The following is a 21,719-nucleotide window of genomic DNA, read 5'->3' on the forward strand; positions in this document are numbered from 1 at the left end:
TCAGATCCCTCCCAGACCCCTCCCACACCCTTTACACCCCTCCAGACCCCTCCCACATCCCTTACATCCCCCTCAGACCCCTCATACACCCTTTACACCTCCCTCAGACCCCTTACACATCCCTTACACCCCTTCACACACACATCCCGACCCCTTACACACCCTTTACACCCCCCAGACTCCTCTCACATCCCTTACATCCCCCTCAGACCCCTTACACCCCTTCACACACCCACTCCCGGCCCCTTACACACCCTTTGCACCCCCCAGACCCCTCTCACATCCCTTACATCCCCCTCAGACCCCTCACACATCCTTACACATCCCTTACACCCCTTCACAGACACACCCCGACCCCTTACACACCCTTTACACCCCCCAGACTCCTTACACACCCCCTTCACACCCCGAGGGCAGCCAATAGCATCCCCCGCCCTCATTTAACACCAGGGACATGCGCCTGCGCCGGCTCCCATAAAGGCAACGCGGCGGCGGCGGCCGCGCTTCCGCTTCCCTGTCTGGCACCCGGGAAGGAGGAAGCGTGCGCGCGCGTCCCGGGGCGGATCGCTTCCCAGCCGCTTCCTCCCCATCCCGGCGCCTGCGTGCGAGCGCCGCATCCCGCCCTTTCCTCCTCCTGCTCCTTAGTGAGGACCCCGCGGCTGCTCCGCTCCGCGCCCCGCCCCGGGCCGGGGATGCGCTGTTGGGCGGCCGGAGCTGCGCGTCAGGCGGGAGAGCGGGATGGAGGTGGAGGAGGCGTTCCCGCTGGTGGGGCAGATGGGGCCCTACCAGGTGTACCTGTGCGTCCTGCTGGCCGTGCTCCTCCAGGTGAGACGCCGCCTGCCTTCCCTTCCCGCCCCTTTCCCGAGGGGATGCGCCCAGAGGGGAGGCGGTGCCGGGAGGAAGGTACCCACACAGTGAATGTGGGGCGAGTGGATGATGCTGTCTGTTGCCTGAGGGGTTATGCTTTGTCTCGCTCGGTGAGCAAATTGGGAGTGTGCACTTTGTCAGCTGCGGTGGACTGGAATTAAACGGAGGTTTCCATGAGCTTGACTGGAAGACAGCGACTGCTGTGGGAATCCTGCACAATCTAGAGTCGGTGGCCTAGGGGAGTGAATTCTAGGTTGTGTGTGACTTATTTGTGGTGGAAGTGTTTGAAAAGCACAGGTCAGCAGTACCTCTGTGTGCAGCTCTCATCTAATCAGCTGATGGACTGTGATTGGTTATAGTACTTTTGCCCCTACCATGGCAGGGCGGTTGGAACTAGATGATCTTAAGGTCCTTTCCAACCTTTACTGTTCTATGATTCTATGATTTGCCTTAGCTCTTAAGACGTAGGGGCAGTGTCTCAGCATTAGGTGTTTGGGCAAGGCTTTACATTTTGGGTAGTCAGGTTTGTAATCTGTGAGGTGCAAAACTATGACTCTCTTAAGTTTCATATTAAAAATGGAGTCCAAAGTAACAGTGAAGTGCTGTAATGTTGTTCAGAGACTGCATGACCAAGTGATGTGCTCTGCAACCAGGTTTGTTGTCATTACTTCCAGCTTTGCTTCCTCTTTGTGCCTGCTCCTTTGGGGTGAGGAGGGAAGATGAGGATAATATGTGCATCTCTACCATCAGGTCCAGACATAAAGTATAGTTTTAATCTGAGAGAGGTTTGGTTTACTCAGTATTACAACTTAACTATAGTGAATTCCGCTAGGCTGAGGAGAGCTGGGTTACTGCCACTGTGGAAACCTACCCAGCTGCAGGAGGGAAAAGGGGAATGAGCTTAAGTGTCATTGAATGGCTTGGGTTGGAAAGGGCCTCAAGATCATCTATTTCTAACACCCCTGCCACTACAATGTCACTCAAGGCTCTGTCCAACCCGGCCTTGAACACTGCCAGGGATGGAGCATTCACCACTTCTTTGGGCAACCTGTTCCAGCGCCTCACCACCCTCACAGTAAAGAACTTCTTCCTTATATCTAACTTAAATCTCCCCTGTTTAGGTTTGAACCCATCACCCCTTATCCTATTGCTGAGTCCCTCTCTGGCATCCTCGTAGGCCCCCTTCAGATACTGGAAGCTGCTCTGAGGTCTCCGCACAGCTTCTCTTCTCCAGGCTGAAGAGCCCCAGTGTTCTTCTCTGGGCAGCTAGGGGACAGACAGAAGTATTAAGAAGCAGATTTTATTATTCTGTGACCAAAGAAAATTCAGATGCCTGGTCCTGTCAGTTGTTAACTCTGTGTTTGATTGCAAAGCTATGATGATGAGCAGCAAAAGCTTTGTAGGTTTCTGTTTCCTCTTACTGTTTCTCTCTCTCTTTGAAAACCCCCACTGATTTAGCTGATTAATCCTTTAAAATTAGACATTGCTTAGAACTTGTTCTGTTGGCTGGCTGGCTGGAAAATTTGTATGCTCACTGAAGATTAGGGATTAAGGAAGCAGTAGCTATTTTCTCTTCCAGTGCTGGTTGTGTTCTGGAATGAGCTGCAGCCACTGCTCTGTATTCCCAGAGTTTTAAGTAGCACAGGTCAGCTGGTTTTTAATGCTCTTGTTAGTTTGTTTTCCTTTTTTTGATCTAGCTTGCATTTCTACTGCAGAAGTAAACAAAGATCTTTACAATTCCTGGAACTAATTCAGAATAACTAAAGGAAAAAAGGTAGCAGGTTTGCAGGTTGGTTTTTTTCTTTCTTCCCATGTTATCTTTAATTCTTGAACTTTACCAATGAGGACCATCCCCTGACTGATAGAGGTTCTTTGCTTCAGATGCAGGCGCAGGAGTTTGTAAAGGATTTAGATGTGAAGTTTGTTGTCTTTCAGCCTGTGAATAGATTTGGACTTGCACAACTGGTTCCTGCTTGGGTGGTTGATTGCTTTCTGTGTTCCTTTATTAGTGCCAAGTTACATAATGTGTCACTGGGATGTGACACCATAGAGCTAGGTAGTCATGGGCTCCTTTAGTGGATAAGACGCAGCATCTGGCTGCAGAACTGTTAGTCTGTGTCACTAGTTCTGCCATGGACTGGTTATTCTATTTTATTGCTGTCACAGAACCAATAAATTGAGGCCAAATGAAATTTTTGTTCAAACTCAAAGCTCCATCAACATTAACTACAGATTTGGGATGCCACACAGATTCGTCACTACACTGCTGATTCTTAAACTTTATGGCCAATGATCCAGTATGCGCAGTCACTCTCACCTAAAAAGGGGGAGTAATTATGCATTACTCTCAACCTCGTGTTACCTCGGATGGTGCCCTGACCCAAGGGAGAGTCCCCAACTGCAGGCCTGTTCCTCTGAGGAGGACTGGCTCCATGTGTCTCTCTGGTGGGGCTCATTTTATACCCTAGTTGAATCTGAGCTATGGTCAGATATGGTTATATAGCCCCCCCATGGGCTCAGGGTCCCAACTTCCTCACTCCTGCACCCACCAACTATCACCACATGGGTGGGACAAGAGCTGTGCATGCAAGGAAGCTCGCCCAGGCATTTGTCTGTGGGGGGAAGCTCTCAAGGACTTTGTCAGGGTAGGTGTATGTGCCACAATTGCTTGTTTCCCTGTCCCTTCCCACGTTCTCCCTCAGTTGGTTTGTGTTTTCACATTTGCCTATTAGTATAAAAAGCATTTTTACATACATTTACCATATGGGTGTAAACTGCTTTTGTCTACTGTGTCAAGTCCATTCATCACTGATGCTAATATCCTGAGTTTAAACTCTGCTTTCCCTGCCCCATAAGATCCCCAGCAGATGTTCTTGCTTTCCTTGAAGGCTTTTGTGCCTTTTCATCTCTGCATCTTTCTAATCTTTTGAGTTTCGTACTTTCTAGGTATTTTCCATCATCCTAGTGGTTTTCTGCTCATATAGATTTCTCCAGTGAACTACTTCTGCCATGTACTTTTACTGATATGCCGATGTATCTTGACTCTGAGTTCAAATTACAAATATACTTTAGCTCACAGAGCTTCTTTCAGCCAAGCTGTACCGAACAGCTATGTCTGCATGGGTGAGACTTTCCACATGGTAGTCAATGGGCTCGAGTGAACTGGTACTCGACCTGTGGAATGAGCTTACTGACATTGGCAAAAAAACCTCCAGGTTGCTTGTAGTCAGAAAAATGGGTTTGCATGTCATCAGAGTAAAACTAGATTAAGTGCAAGGCTTAAGGGCTGCTGCTTTCATTTCTTTGCTGATTTGTATTATCGCTCTGCTACCTGCTGCTGTTACTCATTAACTCGTTGAGCTGTTACTGTATTAAGGTAATCCTGGCTTAGCCACTACCAACTTAATGGGACTTTGGAAGACTTTTAGGGATGGTCTGATAACTTCATAATGGAGTGGCAACAGTTAATGTAGAGAAACATTTTTTCCTGAAATCTATGGAATTACCTGAAGACAGAACTTATCTGAAAGAATGTAGGGATAGACTAACAATATGAATTTGAGGCTGGGTTAGTCTTGCATTTCCAGTGTATGCTTAAGAGAGTAAGGGAGGAATACAGGGAGCTGGTAACTCTTAGAATAGTTAGGACATTACGTTGAACTAAAAGTCATTGCTTGATATCTATTGATTACTAGAAAGGTGTTCACTACTTTCTGAAGAAGTTCTATTGAAGCATTATTAAAGAATGGTGTCTTTTAAACCTGCAGAGATCTGAGAATGGAAATATGTTCTTACTCTATTAGAAGGACTATTAAAACATGCTGGAGTTGAAAAGGGAGGTATTGTTTGCACAGCTGAAAAAGGCTTTGCCTGAAGTTGGGTAATGTGTATTGGCACAGCAGTCTGGATAATTACCAAGGTGTTGTTTCCCTTCAACTTATTACTAACCGAAGGGAAGATGGAAAAACAGTTAATATAGTAACATCAAGTTCCTCGAATAATAGTTTGTTTTAAGGCAAAGGCATTCTTAATGCAGTGCAGCTCTAATGAGTGGTGCTGCTAATATCTCTTTGCTGTTGGCAGCAAGAGCACATATAACATCTATCATTGGAATATCCCAATGCAGAAAGCTGTTTTTAATCAGCCCAGCTGCACAAGTGGTTTGAGGGAAAGCAGATTCTGGCACATGTGGCTTAAGTAAGGCAGGCTCATCCCAAAATAATTCTGAAGTAGTGGTGTCTGTCTGCAGATAGGATAGAGATGTGATCCCAGGCATAGCCTTGTCTCTTGACAAGGCTATGACTCTGTTTCTTGATGGTTTTTTATCTACCTCCCATACACATTCTATGTCTTTAATGGCATGAAACACCACTCTGTAATGATGGTAATAAAATAGTTTGTCAACCAATCTTAGTTTAATACTTATGTTTGCGTGAGTCTATTAAGCAGTTCTTTGAACTAGCCAGAAGTGATCATAAATTGGACAGCTTACTCCCAGTCCTTGAGTATTCTATTAGGGCTTTATCTGAATAGAAAGTATAAACCAAATCTGAAATGTAGTGAACAATTTAAAATGAAGGGAAAAGATGGCTTTTGCACGAATAGCTAGTATAGGGTGATGAAGGTATTCCAGGGGCTTTATGACGGGTATGCTGTTTACCCAAGGTTACTTGCAGTGTACCTTAGTTCAACTGCAAGTACCTCCAAGGTATGTAAGCAAGGTGGCAGATATAAAAAAGACTTGCAGAATTGCTGTGTAACTTCCTTTTGGCTTTTTTCTTTATGTGTATGGGAGAAGTAAGAGTTTTAAGTCCCTCTGATTCTCAAGAAGGTTGCAGAATGTGTGTCAAATGTGCAGCTGCTTACACAGAGGTGTGGTTTCAAACATGGCATGAATACAGACACAAAAAGGAGGGGCCCAAATTTTTATTTCTTGAGGTAAGCTTCTTATTCCCACATCTTTTTGTGCATTGCATCTTGGAACATGTTTGTTCTAAAGGGTGGTGTTGCTTTCCTTGCACAAGTGATGAAGCCTTTTCGAGTAGTTGTATCACTGAATATAATTCCTTGTTCTGGTATAGCTTACTCCTGCTTGGGAAGAAAATTGATCAAGGTGAGTGTAAGTATGTAAACTAATCACACTGAAAGAGATACTGCTACTCATTTAGCTAAGAATATCTCTACCTCAAAGTTGGTGGAACTTCTAAGTGAAGACCCATCCTGGACCCATTTGCTCCAGTTATGCATAGCACATCTTTTAAGGAAAAAAGGTACTACTTCAGTCACCTGTTACATTTGATTTCAATGATTTAGATGCTAAGACTCTTTTAAATAGCTAACTTGCTATCACTTTTCCAAAAATCATCCCTAAGTGAAGGGGGGGGGGCATGAATACCTTATCAGCTGCCTACATCTCAGTCTTCCCTCAAAATTATGTTGTGTCTTAATCCAAACCAGTGCATCCTCCAATTTATGGCTTGTGTGCAGGGGGAAAGTGTGGTCAGGGCAAGCTTCAGGCATCAAACATGAGCTGTAGCTTTGAGACCTTCCCTTTAGCTGCATCTGAACTTCAAAGCACATGTAATTGAGCTCATTATTTAGGTGGTTCTCAAAGTGTCATTTACAGTTGCTAGGTCTTTTGCTCTTCTAATCATCACTAGATTCACTCAGACATTGCAACCACATGTTCTGCGTGTATGTATCAACACATCCATCCAGTCAGTTTTTGCAGCTTAACTTACAAGGCTGACTTCAGTTTCTGTGTTGTCCTTGAAGATGCCTGTTCAATGTGCTGTTGTAAAGATCTTAACGGAATTATTGCTGATGGGCATAGCAAGAAGCATGAGTTTTGAGAGAAGCATGGGGAAGTAGACATTCCAAAGGCCTAGCAACACAGGGAAGGAAGCAGATTGTTGTGTCTATTAAAAAAAAAAAAAAAGCTATTTTAAAAAGTGAGGGCTACATGCTGTGTAAAGAGCGAAGTTGTCAGAAGGATCTTGCTCTAGGGCTCTGTAGCTGTGGCTGAATTTGCTTTTGCAGTGTCATTTTAACAGCTGGGTTGGAAGGTGCCTGGGAGGCACTGTGTCCGTGGTGATTTTCATCTTTGTGTGGAGTGTGGGTAAAACGTATGGGGAGATGGTTTTAGATTGGTAATAATAAAGTTATTGTTACATAAAATATTTTGTCCAATGGATGGTGTTTGGATTCAATGGGAGCTGAAGTAATCCTATCTTCTGCCATTAGTCAAGATGGCTTTCAGCCTGGTAGACTGTTGAGATAGTCCACCTAGCCAGACTGTCCTCTTAGCACCCTTGGAAGATGAGCCTGGGAGTTAACAGGCATAATTCTACTGTTTAGCAAAGACTATGGATTAAAAATATTTGTATTATGATACATTATCTCCCTTCTTCCCTGCCCGTGTGTACACACAGTCTCTAACTTCCTATGTTTTGTAGGCAGTAAATTACCTGTCTTTTTCCATTAGCAAGCCACATCATCAACTTGTTTTTGGGAGTTTCCTGGAGTAGTTAATATAACTACTATACACCTACTATATAGTGATATACACCTATATATATTGCCTAGAGGTATTACAGTGCTTCATGCACATTGTTTGCATAGAGTAAAACCTCTGCTTGCTGTTTCAAAGTGTCAGCCCAGTGGGACTGTAGTCCCTCTAGAGCAATAGCATCTGTTTTCTAGGTCTTGTCTGTTTACAATATTATCTCTAAGTTTGGGACTTAACCAGGTTAAACATTGTATTTGTGTTCACCTGGTTATTTTGCTAATCCTGGTGAGCTTTGAGGGGAAAGGGTGTTAAGAATTTGCCTTGGAAGGCACAATGAAGCTTTTGAGATCCTTGGGTAAGGAAAGCTGAAGGCAGTTGTGTGTATAGCATATTCCAGCTTTCTGCTTGTGCAGCTTATACACATCATAAAATCTTGGAATGGTTTGGGTTGGAAAGGACCTAAAGCTTATCCAGTTCCAACCCCCTGCCATGGGCAGAGACAGTGTTCTGTCCAAGCTGCCCTTGACCACTGCCAGGGATGGAGCATTCACCACTTCTTTGGGCAGCCTGTTCCAGTGCCTCACCACCCTCACGGTAAAGAACTTCTTCCTTATACCCAACCTGAACTTCCCCTATTTCAGTTTAAACCCATCACCCCTTGTCCTATCACTACAGTCCCTGATGAAAAGTCCCTCTCCAGCATCCTTGTAGCCCCCTTCAGACACTGGAAGCTGCTCTGAGGTCTCCACTCAGCTTCTCTTCTCCAGGCTGAACAGCCCCAGTGTTCTCAGCCTGTCTTCATATGGGAGGTGCTCCAGCCCCTGATGATCCTTGTGGCCCTGCTCCATGCTTGCTTCAACAGCTCCATGTCCTTCTTATGCTGAGCACACCAGAACTGCACGCAGTAAATATCAGCAATGATGTCCTTTTTTGTCTGGATGCTTAAATAGCAGAAACTTCTGATGCAATACACACCAAGATATAGCATACAATCGATGCTTTTATTGCATCTTTTTACAAAGTTAAAAGCTTTAGTCATTTGGTAGCAAGGAAGTCGAGGCACAGCCAAGAACATGCTTTCCTCATAGTCTTGGAAGAACTCTCTCTGTGAGACCAGGATGCTCACCCACTATTCTTTGGCAGTGTCCCAAACCAACGTGCTAAGGTGAGGACTTTGACCTCTTATAAAGCTGTGACTCAGTTATATTGTTAGCCAAAGCAGGCTGAAAGATAGGGAGAGAAAGATGAAATGCAGACAGAAGAATAATCCTGCTTGTTGAAGCAGGACTACATTGTGCCTGCTACCTGTCAGACCACGATTTCTGCCTGTTTTTTACCAGCAGCTCCTGATGTTTTGTTCACATTATCCTATAATGCCATTGAGACAGTTCAGTCCTGGGGTGGTTTGTAGTGTATTTGTAGACTGGAATGGGAACTTCAGGCAGTTTTTATGGTTTGTCCTCTGAAAGAAGTCCTTTGCATAAGAAGAGTGGACTGGCACTCCAGACGTGGTATCAATGGAACTGTATAGCTGGTGTTCAGCTGAGGAGTCTTGGCATTAATGTCACTTAAGTTTCTTGAATATTCCAATTATTGGATAACATCAAAACATGTCTCCATATTCATACATTTCCTGATTCAACAGGTCAGTTGAAAGTGTTTCTATCTGTGTTATATACCCTTGCTTTGCAGTCACTAGGATGCTTAAGGGTGAATTTTTTCATTGAAAACAATCTGTAGTGTTTCTTTGTGTGCTGCAATCACTTATATTTTGATTTAGTTTTCTGTAGCTGGGGTGGGTTTCACCTCGAGCAAAAATGAAAAGCATTATGCTTGCGTTCTCTAAACCAAATGCTTTGAGGGTTTCATTTCCTGAACTACTTCAAAAATATGTTTATTATTTCACAAGACAAAAGCAAAGATGTTATCACTTAGTCCTGATGCGGAATTGTCTGAGTGAGTCAGAGCACAGGGATGCACCACAGCTCATGACCTGGAATTCTCATTTCAAACTAGTCTTGAGTACTGTAGCCACACATCCCTAGCAACATGGACACTCAGCTTTTTAACACTTCTTTCCCCATATAATCTTAGTCATTGCTTTCTTTCCCAGATGGGCTCTTTTACTTTTCATCATAGTCTATCTAGAAGTTGTCCTTTAGTTTAATAACAGAGTTAAGAGATTGTGGATTTTCTTCTAAATTCCTTCTGGTTATTCAATAATTTCATACTGAAAACTTGAGATCAATTTTTTTTTTATTGTTTTTATTTTTTTTTTTTAATATTTACCTCCTGCAATAGTTTATCATGTAGAATGCAAAAATGAGCTAATGGAAAGGAAATGCTTTCAGGTAATAACTCAGGGGGGTCTCTGTTAGTTTAGTAGTAATTCTCATTTAGATCTGGGTGTAACTGCTCTACGGAACAGAATCGGATTACCTGGTGGTGCTTGCATCAGAATTCAGAGGTCCTCAGACTACTTTTTTTTGTGCCTATCTATGGTCTTTCCAGTTTTGAGAATTGTTTTTGTAGCAGCCTTCTGAGAGAACACATCTCTGCAGGTACGTTCTTCCCAGGAACATATGGAGGAGATGCTAGGAGCAGAGCAAGGACTGCATTCAGGAGGTGGCTGAAGTGGTGTTTGAGGAATGGAGTGGCATGGCTGAGGGTTTGGGGTTTTTTATGGAAGACATAGTAAGCAGGAGAAGTGACAAGACTTTTTGTTTGCTTGTTTATCAGGAGATACTGTGCTGGGTTACTGTTCCACAGTGAGGGCTTGAGACAAGAGGTGGTTTTATTTGGCAAGTAGGGGGTCTTTGTGTTGTTACCAGCAACTCCTTTTGTCTCTCAGCCTTTATCGTGTCTTGTGTTGCAGAACTCATGCCACTTCTGTGTTCAAACAGGTCTAAAACCATGTGGGTTTTAAAACAGAGTTGTAATGTAGCCTGTTAAAGAGTGGCCTGTGAATACTCTTCATTCACAGTCAGCACTGGGGCAGCTCTCTACCAGGCTTGAAATGTCTGGTTTCCAGCAATTTTATTTATTCTTTCCTAAACAATGCCACAGCTGTTAATTCACTGTGTTTAGACCTCATGTCAGTACAAATGTATAGATATATAAAAAAAATATATATATATTCACATGTGTGCCTCTGTCTTTTTTTTAAAAGTAAGACAGGTTCAAGAAGATCAAAAAACAGGAAAGAATTAATTTTGGTAAAACTGGGAAAGATTAGATAAGGGACAGTGAAGAGCCGATCTATTCCAAATATCAGATTAGAGAAATGAACAACACAGGTGGAAGAAAAGGATACAACAGAGTAATATACTTGCATTAAATAACAGTTTTAGTTTATCTCCTTAGTGCTAATAATATCCAGGAAGTTTACTTGCTATGTGTGAAAGCTGGGGGGCCTCTGACTGAGGGAGGGGTGCCAGGAGGGGAACTTCTTTTCTCTCAAATAATCAACAGATTAAAAAGTGCAAGAACCACTGTGTTGTGGTTCTTTAGTGTGCGATATTTGGTAGATGGGGGCTATACATGGCACCTTGTATTGGTAGAATGTGAATATAAAATATGAATACTTCTTAATACTGATTTGATGCAGCTGCAGAGGAATCATGTTTAGCATCTTTGATGGTTTTTGTCTTTTATGCCAGCTCTATGTGGCCACCGAAGCCATCCTCATCGCTTTGGTGGGCGCAACTCCTCCCTACCACTGGGATCTCCAAGAGCTCTCAGCTAATCAGAGCCATGGCAACCAGTCAGTGAGCGAGCAGAGAGCTTTTGGGGAATGGCTTCTGACCGCCAATGGCAGCGAGGTGCATAAGCACGTACGCTTCGGCAGCAGCTTCACATCGATAGTCTCTGAGGTAAGTCTGAAATTGGTTTTGCTGCCTCATGTGTGAGCAGGAAATCTTACTGGGTTGGTAACAGGGGGCTGGTTGTACTGCTTCTTGCTGCCATACTAATCCGTGCTTTGGTTAACAAGTGAAATGGGTGCTACTTCCAGGTTGAGAAGAGGTAATCCGCTCATATCTGTAGTGGGAACAAAAACTAGCTCTGTTTTACTAATCAGATCTTGAGCAAAGTTCTGCTCCAAAACTTCCCACCTCTTCCGTGTCAAAGTTATGCATTGGATGCTGTAGCCTGGTTCTACAATTGAGCTGGAATCATGCCATTCATGGTACTAGCATGCTCAAAATCCTTTGTGGACCCTGAGCTCTCTTTAGTCACCTCTTGTGATTCCCTTGCTGAGGTCAAATGCATGTAGTGCATTCCTTACACAGTGAGCAAGCAGTGGAGGAACTAGAGAGGAAGATGCTTCTGCAGTCTTTGCAACTCCAGATATGAAGATGTGGTCAGTGGGGAATCAGGTGGACAAAGCAGCTCCCCCCATTCTATCCCAAAACAAGCTCTAGCTTTATTGGTGTGGCCTCTGTGTTTTGTGTCTTCTTTCATGGTCTAGCCACAGTCCCTACAGAAATTATTCCAGACTTTGCACTGATTTGTGCAACACCTGCCCTTCCTGGGGCCTTCAGTATCTGTTAATGTCAAATTCTTCTGTGAAAGAACCCTGACTGCATCTGTTACAAGACCTGAATTTAGAGCTGTACAGTTGAGTGTAGTATCACTTGATAATTCAGGGCTGTTGTCCAGAGGTATTAATGCTATCTGAAGTAGTCCTGCAAAGCACTTACCTTTATTGGTTAGGAGCATATTAATAAAAACTGCCAGCTTTGGAATAGCTCCAAGCAGTTATGTACAACAGGTATTGTTGCTCATTCTGGTAATAAAGAGAATATGAGTGCTTATGCCACTATTTAATTTAAAATCCTAATGGATGGTGGAATTTCTTAAGCATCATTTAAAGCTCAGTAAGGTTTTTAAACTTTCTCTAAGCTTTTTCTTTTTTGCTTTTTATTTATCCAAGAATCTTCAACTTGACAAGTCAGGCATGTTTGTGGAGCCTATGAGTGCTTTAGGACTTAAACTTTATAAAGATTCTTATGCATTTTAGTTGCATAAATAAGAAATGCAGATAAAGAACAAAGTTTACTTGAAAGATACAAATGAAAAGGAAATCCCAAGGTAACTTCTGTAGATCCTGCTTTGTAGTTCTTTAACATACTTCTCAGTAAAGGCCCATGTGTATAAAATCTTGTCTCTCTCATTTCCAACTGTTAAAAATACATTTCTTCAAAACTTGTTAGTTGAATGTGCGGTATATTTAGAAGTTACGTGCTAAATAAGTGAGATCATGCTTATTTGGGGTTTCTCATCACTAATTTCATTACTGATATATAAAGAAGCTTTTTCTACATTTGAGGAAGATGTTTTTCATGCATCTTTTGTAGCATCACTTACTAATAACAGGACCATTGAAAACTGACACTGAAAAATATTCTGATGTAAAAAGGTTAAGTTGTGAATATCAAACATATGTATGTAACATGCTTTATGTAGAAGAGAAAAGCCTGGAGCCCTTTAAAGGGCTGCTTAGCTGTTGAGATTGATTTGCAGCGCAAATACTGCTTTGCAACCAGATTGTCCCTTAATCCCTGAATGATTCAGAAAGCATCTATGTCTCTGAGTTAGAGTGTTGGCAGCTTCTTTAGTTTTTTTTATACCAAAAGTTAGGGCCTGATTCTTCTACCTCTTATAGAACACACTGGCCATGTTATTTCAAGATAAAATTAATTCCATATGCTATTATTATATGAATGTATTTTTCTTGGAATTATTTTTAAAATCTACAGAAGCTTCAAAAGCTGATTTGTGGTCACGTGGTTGGTTTTAGAAGTGAATTTTGTCAGTGTTGGTGCTTTATGGGCACATTACCTACTGTGTCAGTAAACACCTCACCATTAAAGTGACAATTTGAAATGCAGCATATACTGAGAGTAAGCAAGTTATTTTCTTGGAGCTTCTGAATGATTTTGTTTTGTTAGCTCCCTAATCTTGGTGAAGTTTAATTGCATGGCTCTGCACTCATGGTGAAGTAGTTCATAACTGAGCTTTGCAATAATATCAGCTTTGCTAGAAAGGATATCTAATGGGATTTTGGTAGAGGAAGAGAAGATTATGAAGAGAAGATTAGAGTGTTATTGCAGGGATAATGACATAATCAGGAGCTTACCAGCAGAGGAAGAAAAGTTGGGTGTCACTGAAAGGAAACATTATCTCAAGATGCAAGAAGAGTGTTAAAAAAGAACACACGATATTTCCTTTTGTATTCTAAAAACTCCATAACTTTTGAATGGTGTCAGCATGGCATATGTTCATTCTACAGATGTGTGAGGGGAAATTTCCTGTCAGGTTCAACCTGAGACATGAAGTCTGTAAGAATCAAACATGTGAAGGTCAGGTTTGTATTTGGAATGGAGAAGAACTGGAAGTGATACCAAGTACACTGTAAACGAGATGAGTATTTGCAATACCAGAAAACTTGGCTAATGCTACTGAAGTGTTTCTCAGTGACAAGACTCTCGTAAAGAGTTATATGAGCATATACATTAAACAGGGGAAGTTCAGGTTAGATATAAGGGCGAGGCTCTTTACTGTGGGGGTGGTGAGGCACTGGAACAGGTTGCCCAGAGAAGTGGTAAGTGCTCCATCCCTGGCAGTGTTCAAGGCCAGGCTGGACAGAACCTTGGGCAACATGGTCTAGTGTGAGGTGTCCCTGCACATGGCAGGGGGTTGGAACTAGATGATCTTAAGGTCCTTTCCACCCCAAACCATTCTTTGATTCTATGAGGAGGAGCATATACAGGATTATCTTTGGACATACACCACAATTTTTATTTTTGCATAGCATACCTACCTAGTGTCATGAGGTAGGACTGAGTCTAAGCTAGATTTATGTGAGAAAAGGCAATAAAAGGGAGAGTGGGAGAAGGCTGCAAAAATGACAATATTCCAAGGGATCTGTCCTTGATTTTAGAATCGGAGACTGCACATGATTTGGGGGAGCTGTGCAATTGGTTAGTACCTCCCAGTGAGTCTGGGAGACAGCAGTTGTGTTTGGTGACTGAATGTGATGCTCAGGATATTTACACAGTTTGATCTTCCTTAAAGTATGTGTCATTCCCCCCCAACTATTAGCTGTTGCTGAACTGCTTGGATTCTGGTTAATTCACTCTTTTTTCTTTATCCAGTGGTTTTTAATTGGCAACACATCATACAAAGTGAGCGCTGCCAGTTCTTTCTACTTCAGTGGTGTGTTTGTTGGAGCCATCTCCTTTGGCCAGCTCTCTGATCGCTTTGGGAGGAAGAAAGTCTATCTCGCAGGTAACCACTGCCACCTAACAAAATGAATGAAGTGGAGGTGGTGTGGCTCTGAAGAAGTGGCAAGAGCCCAGTTTCTGCTGACAGCTTAATATGCAGTAGTGAATCATATGCTGTAATTTTTGGGTTTGTTTTGTCCTTCTAGTATACTTCAGGAATATAAGTAAGGACAAGAAATTAATATTTGTCTATTCAGTTAGCATCTGAGTATCTGGGAGGTGTTCTGGGTATAAGAACCATACCATAAGGGCTTACACTCATGCATATCATGCTCGTGAGATCTCCACAGGTTGCAGTTAATATTCCTGGTAACTTGTTGACAATGTTCTTATGTGTATAATCTGCTAGGAATTTGCTGTACTTATTAAATCATGCAGACAGGAGGTATATTTTGTGTAAACTAAATTTGGAACTTCATGTTTTATGAGTGTATTTATGATGTTGTGTGTCAGTGGATCAGCATGTAGAGTTAAAAACAGATTATTTTTCTTAAAGGAACAACCTCATTCAAAGCAGATAAAGGTGGGCCTGCTATGCAGTGCAGACTCACCATATACTGCCCCCTGGTAATGTTTCTCATCTCTAGTTTGCATAGACTAGTTTCCAAGAGTGAGGGGAGATATTTGATCATATTTTTAATACATGTCTTCTGTATGGGGGTAAATATCAAACCAACTTGACTGGAGCCAGACAGTAATTCTATGTGAAAAAAATCTGTTCTGAATTGAATTTGAAGGTTCAGGACTGCAAATTGCCTGTCAGAAGCCACTTGTTTTGTGCCCATCCATTTATGATACTGACTGTAGGCACTTAAATTTCTTCCCAAACCTGTGTTGTAGTTGTTGATTATGTTTACTTAGGACAGATGCCAAAGAACTTCAAGTAAAGATACTGATAAATGCTCCTGGTTTTCTTTAGGTACTCTTCTGAAATGAAACCTTTTGCCTTGTTTTCTAGGTTTTGCTCTTGACATCTTGTTTGCCATTGCAAATGGATTCTCACCCTCATACGAATTCTTTGCCATCTCTCGCTTCTTGGTAGGGATGATGAATGGTGGGATGTCACTGGTGGCCTTTGTTCTACTAAATGAGTGTGTGGGTACTGCCTACTGGGCATTAGCAGGTAAAGCTTGAGTGCCGGTGTCTTTACTGCCAGATAGATTTCAATCTTATGCAACACTTGACACACCGGAGTTAACACCGTAGCAGCTGCAAATTTAACTCGAGCATCTGCGTGACCACAGTCTGGGTCTTGCTTTGTTTAATATGAACCTTACACAAACACAGTAGATGACTTGAGGCCAGTCAGATTTCTGCATCACTGAAGTTGACAAAGGTCCAGTTGAAACATCCCCTGTGAATGTTAGACAGCTAAATACTCATCCAAAGTTCACGATAGCTGAGCTCTATCCATCACATGTTGGACTGTGCTAAATGGAGTTTAGTGTTTGTATGCTAAATACCAGTTCTTTCATTCTTAAAAAGAAATCAGAAGTGTTTTTATATAATGGGAAGATGAGACAACTGCCATGTGGTAATCAACCTTAGAATTTAGAACAGAAGATATTGACACCCTTAACTGTCTTGGTTGTTAGGGTTGAAGCTGTCCTTCAGATATGATGTGTATAAATTGTTCCGTTACAGCTCTGGGGCCTCGTCCAGTCTGTGACAAGGTCCAAAAGTGCTGTGCTGAGATTGTCTTAAAATAGGGTATCTTACAAACCAGGAGAGGTACAAATGAATAAATACTACATATTTCTAAAAGTACCAGTTTTCTAATGGTTTTTAGTATTTATTTTTATACATAGAAAGCTGAAACATAATTATATTTGGAATTACAAGATTCAATTGCTTATGGGGCTGCTTTGGGTGAGGAGGATGCAGAAGAGTGATTTGGATTTGTATTGATCTTTGCAGTTAGGTGTAATACTTCTGCCCTGCGTGGGTGAAGGACACGATATTCTTTGGTCAAATAGCAGTTGTTTTGCCTGTATTGCTGAGTGAATTTTTCTTAAGGAAGTGTTAGTTTCTGTCTGATTCCATGTGTTGAGAGTCAGTAATATTCTTTAAAAGTAATAACGTGTTGTTTTGTTTCTAATTCTATGCTAGGATCTATTGGTGGCTTGTTCTTTGCTGTGGGAATTGCCCAGTATGCGTTATTAGGGTACTTCATTCGTTCCTGGAGGATGCTGGCTGTTGTGGTTAACCTGGAAGGAACAATTGTCTTCCTCCTCTCTCTGTAAGTTATTTTTCAAACTGAGTTTCATCAAGAAAGAGGTCAAAACCAAGAAACAAACAAAACAATTTAACAAACCAAACTACTAAGTCAAGGATGACATGAAATGGTGTAATTAAGGAATTTCTCTCCATTTCTACCACCCCATGTTCTGTACTTTCTTTAAATAGTAGTGCAGCAGTATTTGAAACTGTACATGTACACCGTATTCTATATGCATTATTACTGTAGATGAGATGCAGTCTCAAGAGTGGTGTAGAAGCACATCCTATTCTTTAACTGGTATATGTAGATCTGAACTGGTCTGGTATGCTACAAGACACTATATATATGTTAAAAGATACAGAAATATTTTTGTGGGTTTGTGATAACATGATGCTTCTCTTACAATTGTGCTAGTACAGAAGGAACAGCATCATAATTCCTTGCACATACAGTCTTAAAGGTAATATGTGAAAGAAAAAATAAGCAGCTTTCTTTTATTTTTCAAATGTGATTAGGAAGGAATAGGAAGAAGGATTCTTTATTAAGATAGGAGGAGTCTGTGTTTGTGAATTCCAGCACTGAAAGCTATATGATGCAGTGTTCTCTTCTTACATACTTCCTGACAGTAAAATCTTAGTAACTGAAAGAAGAAAATAACTTCAGCTGCTGTTTAAACTTAAGGCTTTTTTCTTTCTAACTTCAGTAACTACTTGAATAAAACTCTTTGCTAAAGAGTCAGTACACCCTTTCAAAAGGAAGCATCAGAACTTAAGGAAGAGTCTTAGAGGCTGTTCATGAAGTAAAAGACACAGATGACACTTCTGGTATTTCCAAACTTAGTGGTGTTTGAGGCCACCAAAGTATTTTAACTTTCAGATTGATACATACAGTCTTTTGAAGTGTCTTATTCATGGGACTTCAGAACTGTGCTCAGAGGCTTATCTTAGTATAAGAAAGGACTTTTATATTCCAAGTTTCACACTGCCTTCCTCCTACATTGCTTAAAAATTACTCTGTGCAGAAAATAGTACCAGATTTTGTTTTATTGTGGGAAAGAAAACATGTTCCTTTCCAAGCTCTTTTCATTTATAAAAGTACAGATTCACTTTCCTTTAAATTTAAAGGAAAAATGTCACTTCTGGTCAGAGGCAAAAATCTTAAAAACCTTCTGGCAAAAGATGAAAGTTTAAATTACTTCTGGGAATCTGAAAGTAATAGATTTGTTTTGTAGGCTGTGTTGGAGTTATAGATCTATCAAGTGAACAATGCACATGGGGAGCAAGAGCATGACCTTTGCACAGCCTCTGCCTTCCTGTCTACAGGAAAGAATTTGGGGAAAAGTTGGAAAATAAGAGATGAAAGACAACTAGTTGGTGTTACAAAAGCATCCTCTATTACTTGTAATAATGTGGTGAATCCTTAATTCTCTGAAGCCAGGGTCCTAATGATACTGTAACTTGTAGTATTGTGCATATATGTATGTGTATATATGTATACATTCAATGTAACTTCTTGGTATCTAAACTGCATATGACTTACATTCCCTTTCCTTTCAACATGCCTTGTCTCTATTTCGGTAAGTGAATTTTATACCTGAAGGGTTGCTTGAAAAATTCTTTGTTACACCAAAATGTATTTCAGCTTTATTTCTGTAGGCAAGACCAGCCTCACAGAAAGAAAAATCTTAAAGCTGTCTCTGTGTGTGTATGTGTGTTTCAGATTCATTCCAGAGTCCCCCCGCTGGCTCTATTCCCAAGGCCGGCTGAATGAAGCAGAAGATGCCCTCTACCTCATTGCAAAGAGGAACCGCAAGCAGAAGTGCACTTTCTCATTAAAACTCCCAGCAGAGAGGAGCTCCAGAGAGGCCGGCAGCTTCTTGGACCTGTTCCGATACAAGATTCTCTTGGGACGCACCTTGATCATGATGTTTACCTGGTACTTGAAATACTTTCTAGGCCCAGCTGTGTTGCTGCTGCCTCTTTAAGTCGTGGAGAGAAAATGTTGCTCATCCTGCAGGTTATACTTAGCCTGTATGATTAGGGACACTGTACCTAAAAAGGATCCTTTTATTATAGTATTTCCTTAGTGCATTTCTAACAGGAAGCCATTTTGCTAGCCTAGTTGTGATATGTTTTATTTCTGCATTTTTGTCGTGTTTTGAGAGTCTCAAATTAGTTGAGAACTACCTCATCTTTTCTTATGCTCAAAGGCTGCTGACGTTAGTCGTGCTGTGCTTTGTCCAGTACTGTGTCAGTACTGTCAGTCGCATGGATTATTCTTGGTTTTGTGTGTAAGGAGCCCATTAACAGGGGGGTAGCCTACCTTGTCAGATGAACATGTTCAACCCATGATGCTACCTCTAGTCACCAGCAGAAATCTAATTCCAAAAGTGCCTGTTTTGCTACAGATAGCTCTGCTAGCCCTGAGGTCTTTTGCTGCTACGTTGAAATAAACCTTGTGTATGACATGGTATGTGAGTCCCCTGGCATTTGTGTTCATACATTTGTTTTTATAATGCATGTATTTGAGGAAGATGTATTGATTAAGAAGAAAACAAATGGCATCATTTTGTGAGCAGACAACGCAGAGCTGTTTTCCTGTTGCTTTTCCAAATGGTTACTTCAGGCTAGTTGATTTTTCTGTTCCTTAAATGAGAATTGCTGGTTTCCTGCAAAATGAGTTAGTTACCTGTTCCTTTCCTCTCTGTAAAGATGACAGCCAGGTGGTGATAAAAAAGAAAAATTAAAAGATGGGAATGAATAAAACTAGACCAGGGTGTAGAAATTATAAGAAGGTGGAAGTGTCATCTGAACTGTTAGAGAAAGGATTTACACACAACTGGAAAAGTGTGGATGAAAGTGGAAGCTGATAAAACCAAAAAAGACGAAGACATAGTTTCTCATGTCAAATAATATAATCATAGTCGTATTTTAACTTTATTCTGGTTTATACACATTCTTCTCAAGTGTAGTCTTAAGTTTAACTGAGTAATAAGTCAGGAATTGGGTCTATGCAGAGGCAAAATGGTTTCTTTCCCTAGGAAGCACAATATGCTTGTAGGGTAACATGTTAGACCTTCTGAAACTCTAAATATAGTTTATGGTGATTTTGCCAGACCAGTGCTTTGATTTGGCAGGCAAAGTGGCAACTCTGATTTTACTCTTTTTCTGTCTCTTGCAGGTTTGTGTGCAGCTTGGTTTACTATGGTCTTACCCTAAATGTGGGTGACTTGGGTGGAAGTATTTATGCCAATTTAGCCCTTTCAGGATTGATAGAAATCCCAGCATACCCAATCTGTATTTACTTGATAAACCAAAAATGGTAAGTATGAAATTTATTAACCCAAACCCATTCAGGGTTTTATTTTGTTATAATTTTACTCAAAGATAGGTTTCCTGTATATTGCATCTCCGAGTTTGTGTCTGTTGTGTGGGGCTTCCTGCTTCAATTTGAAGTGCCATTGATGTCTTTGTTTCAAATAAAGTTTAACTTGTTCTCAGTAGCTCACTTACTAATGAGCCATCTGAATTTGGCTCAGATGATGCTGATCGCCTGGATCAGTCGAACCGAGCTGTGCTAACCCCATGCTGACACAAGATGGCATTCTTCCCACCTCTGTCTCGTAATCCCCATTCCCACTGTTAGGTCAAAGCCGTTGCACCTAAACTCAACTGAAGCTGTCGTGTGGTTTCATGTAATAGTTGCTTGTGTGCACTAGTATGTGAGCAGAGCCGTTGATTGAGATATTCAGCATTTTCCTGAGCCATAATAGTCTGGACAACGTCTTTCACTTTTTGTAGAGTTGACAGTCTCTTCTCTCTGTGCCTCTTGAGGAGCTTTACAAATGTGCACGCACAATGGGAAGCAAATCAAAATCCTAGAAATTGGCAACCACTGCATGTAAAGACTTCTTGGTGCTCATTTTAAGAGGGCAGTAGAAGCCTGTTTAAAAGTGTGAGAGGAAGTGTTTGTGGGAGATGGTATTCAGGATTCCCAACTGCAAATAAAGAGGCAACATGAATTTAGAGGACTTATTGCTCTGCAAACTACAGATCTAATGCAGAATAAAGCTTTGTTATCCTTGCACATCAGGTTTGGTCGGAAGCGAACACTGAGTGCATTTCTGTTCCTGGGAGGATTGGCTTGTCTTATTGTCATGTTCCTTCCTAAAAAGAAAGGTAAATATTTCCTTTTGTTTCTGGAGTATAGTGATAAGAATTGTTAAACACAGCATCCTATAACGTAAGAATTTGATGGTTGCTATTAGATTAGGTTCATATCGCACGTGAGTCCCAATTTTCGAAGCCAGAGAAGGTAACTCACAGAAAGGCTAAGCAGCAGCCTTCCTAAGATCTTAAGGAAAGCTTGTTGGAAAGGGTTGGATTTGAACTTTTGTATTTGGATTCTGTCCTATAGTTCTGATCACATCAGTCATTCCTTTTCAGTGTTTCTGACTTAATCCCAAAGAATGATAGATGCTTCTTGGGGTGTCTCCTTTAGCCAAATAATGTGTTGGTGTAAGTAGTATGAATGCAACTTCTATGTATCTCTCCAAGTGAAAGACCAATGTCAAAAAATCTTATGAATTGAATCTTGGGGCAAGTTTCCATCTTTTCCTCACTGCTCTGTAATGTTCAAGACTGGTGTGACTGTGATATTAGTAATGTGGCCGCCTATATTTCAAGAAAGAAGTCTGAAAATCTTCTGAAGCAAGGAGTCTTTAAGAAATGTGAAATGAAATGTCTTTTTGTAAAGACACACTGTGCTTATTTCTTCATTTCTGGATTTCTGCAAAAGGATAGAAACAAAATTATACTGTGAGCGGTTTTTCCTTTTA

The 21,719-nt window shown here is 41.3% G+C and overlaps 1 protein-coding gene across 2 annotated transcripts in view; it reads left to right on the plus strand.

Moving 5' to 3' along the window:
• The first annotated feature begins 593 nt into the window (after positions 1–593).
• SLC22A15 (solute carrier family 22 member 15) overlaps positions 594–21,719 on the plus strand; it is a 39,039-nt gene continuing 17,913 nt past the window's right edge. Inside the window, exons 1-8 of one of the 2 annotated variants that reach the window (XM_030471846.1) lie at positions 594–825; positions 11,035–11,247; positions 14,533–14,665; positions 15,620–15,784; positions 16,771–16,900; positions 18,602–18,817; positions 20,063–20,203; positions 20,975–21,060. In XM_030471846.1, the coding sequence (XP_030327706.1) occupies positions 739–825; positions 11,035–11,247; positions 14,533–14,665; positions 15,620–15,784; positions 16,771–16,900; positions 18,602–18,817; positions 20,063–20,203; positions 20,975–21,060 (1,171 nt within the window). In that variant the 5' untranslated portion in view covers positions 594–738. The remainder of the gene's footprint in view (positions 826–11,034; positions 11,248–14,532; positions 14,666–15,619; positions 15,785–16,770; positions 16,901–18,601; positions 18,818–20,062; positions 20,204–20,974; positions 21,061–21,719) is intronic. The other variant, XR_003989419.1, reaches the window with a different exon arrangement.

This window comes from Strigops habroptila, chromosome 2, assembly GCF_004027225.2.
Source record: "Strigops habroptila isolate Jane chromosome 2, bStrHab1.2.pri, whole genome shotgun sequence".
Taxonomy (NCBI): Eukaryota; Metazoa; Chordata; class Aves; order Psittaciformes; family Psittacidae; genus Strigops; species Strigops habroptila.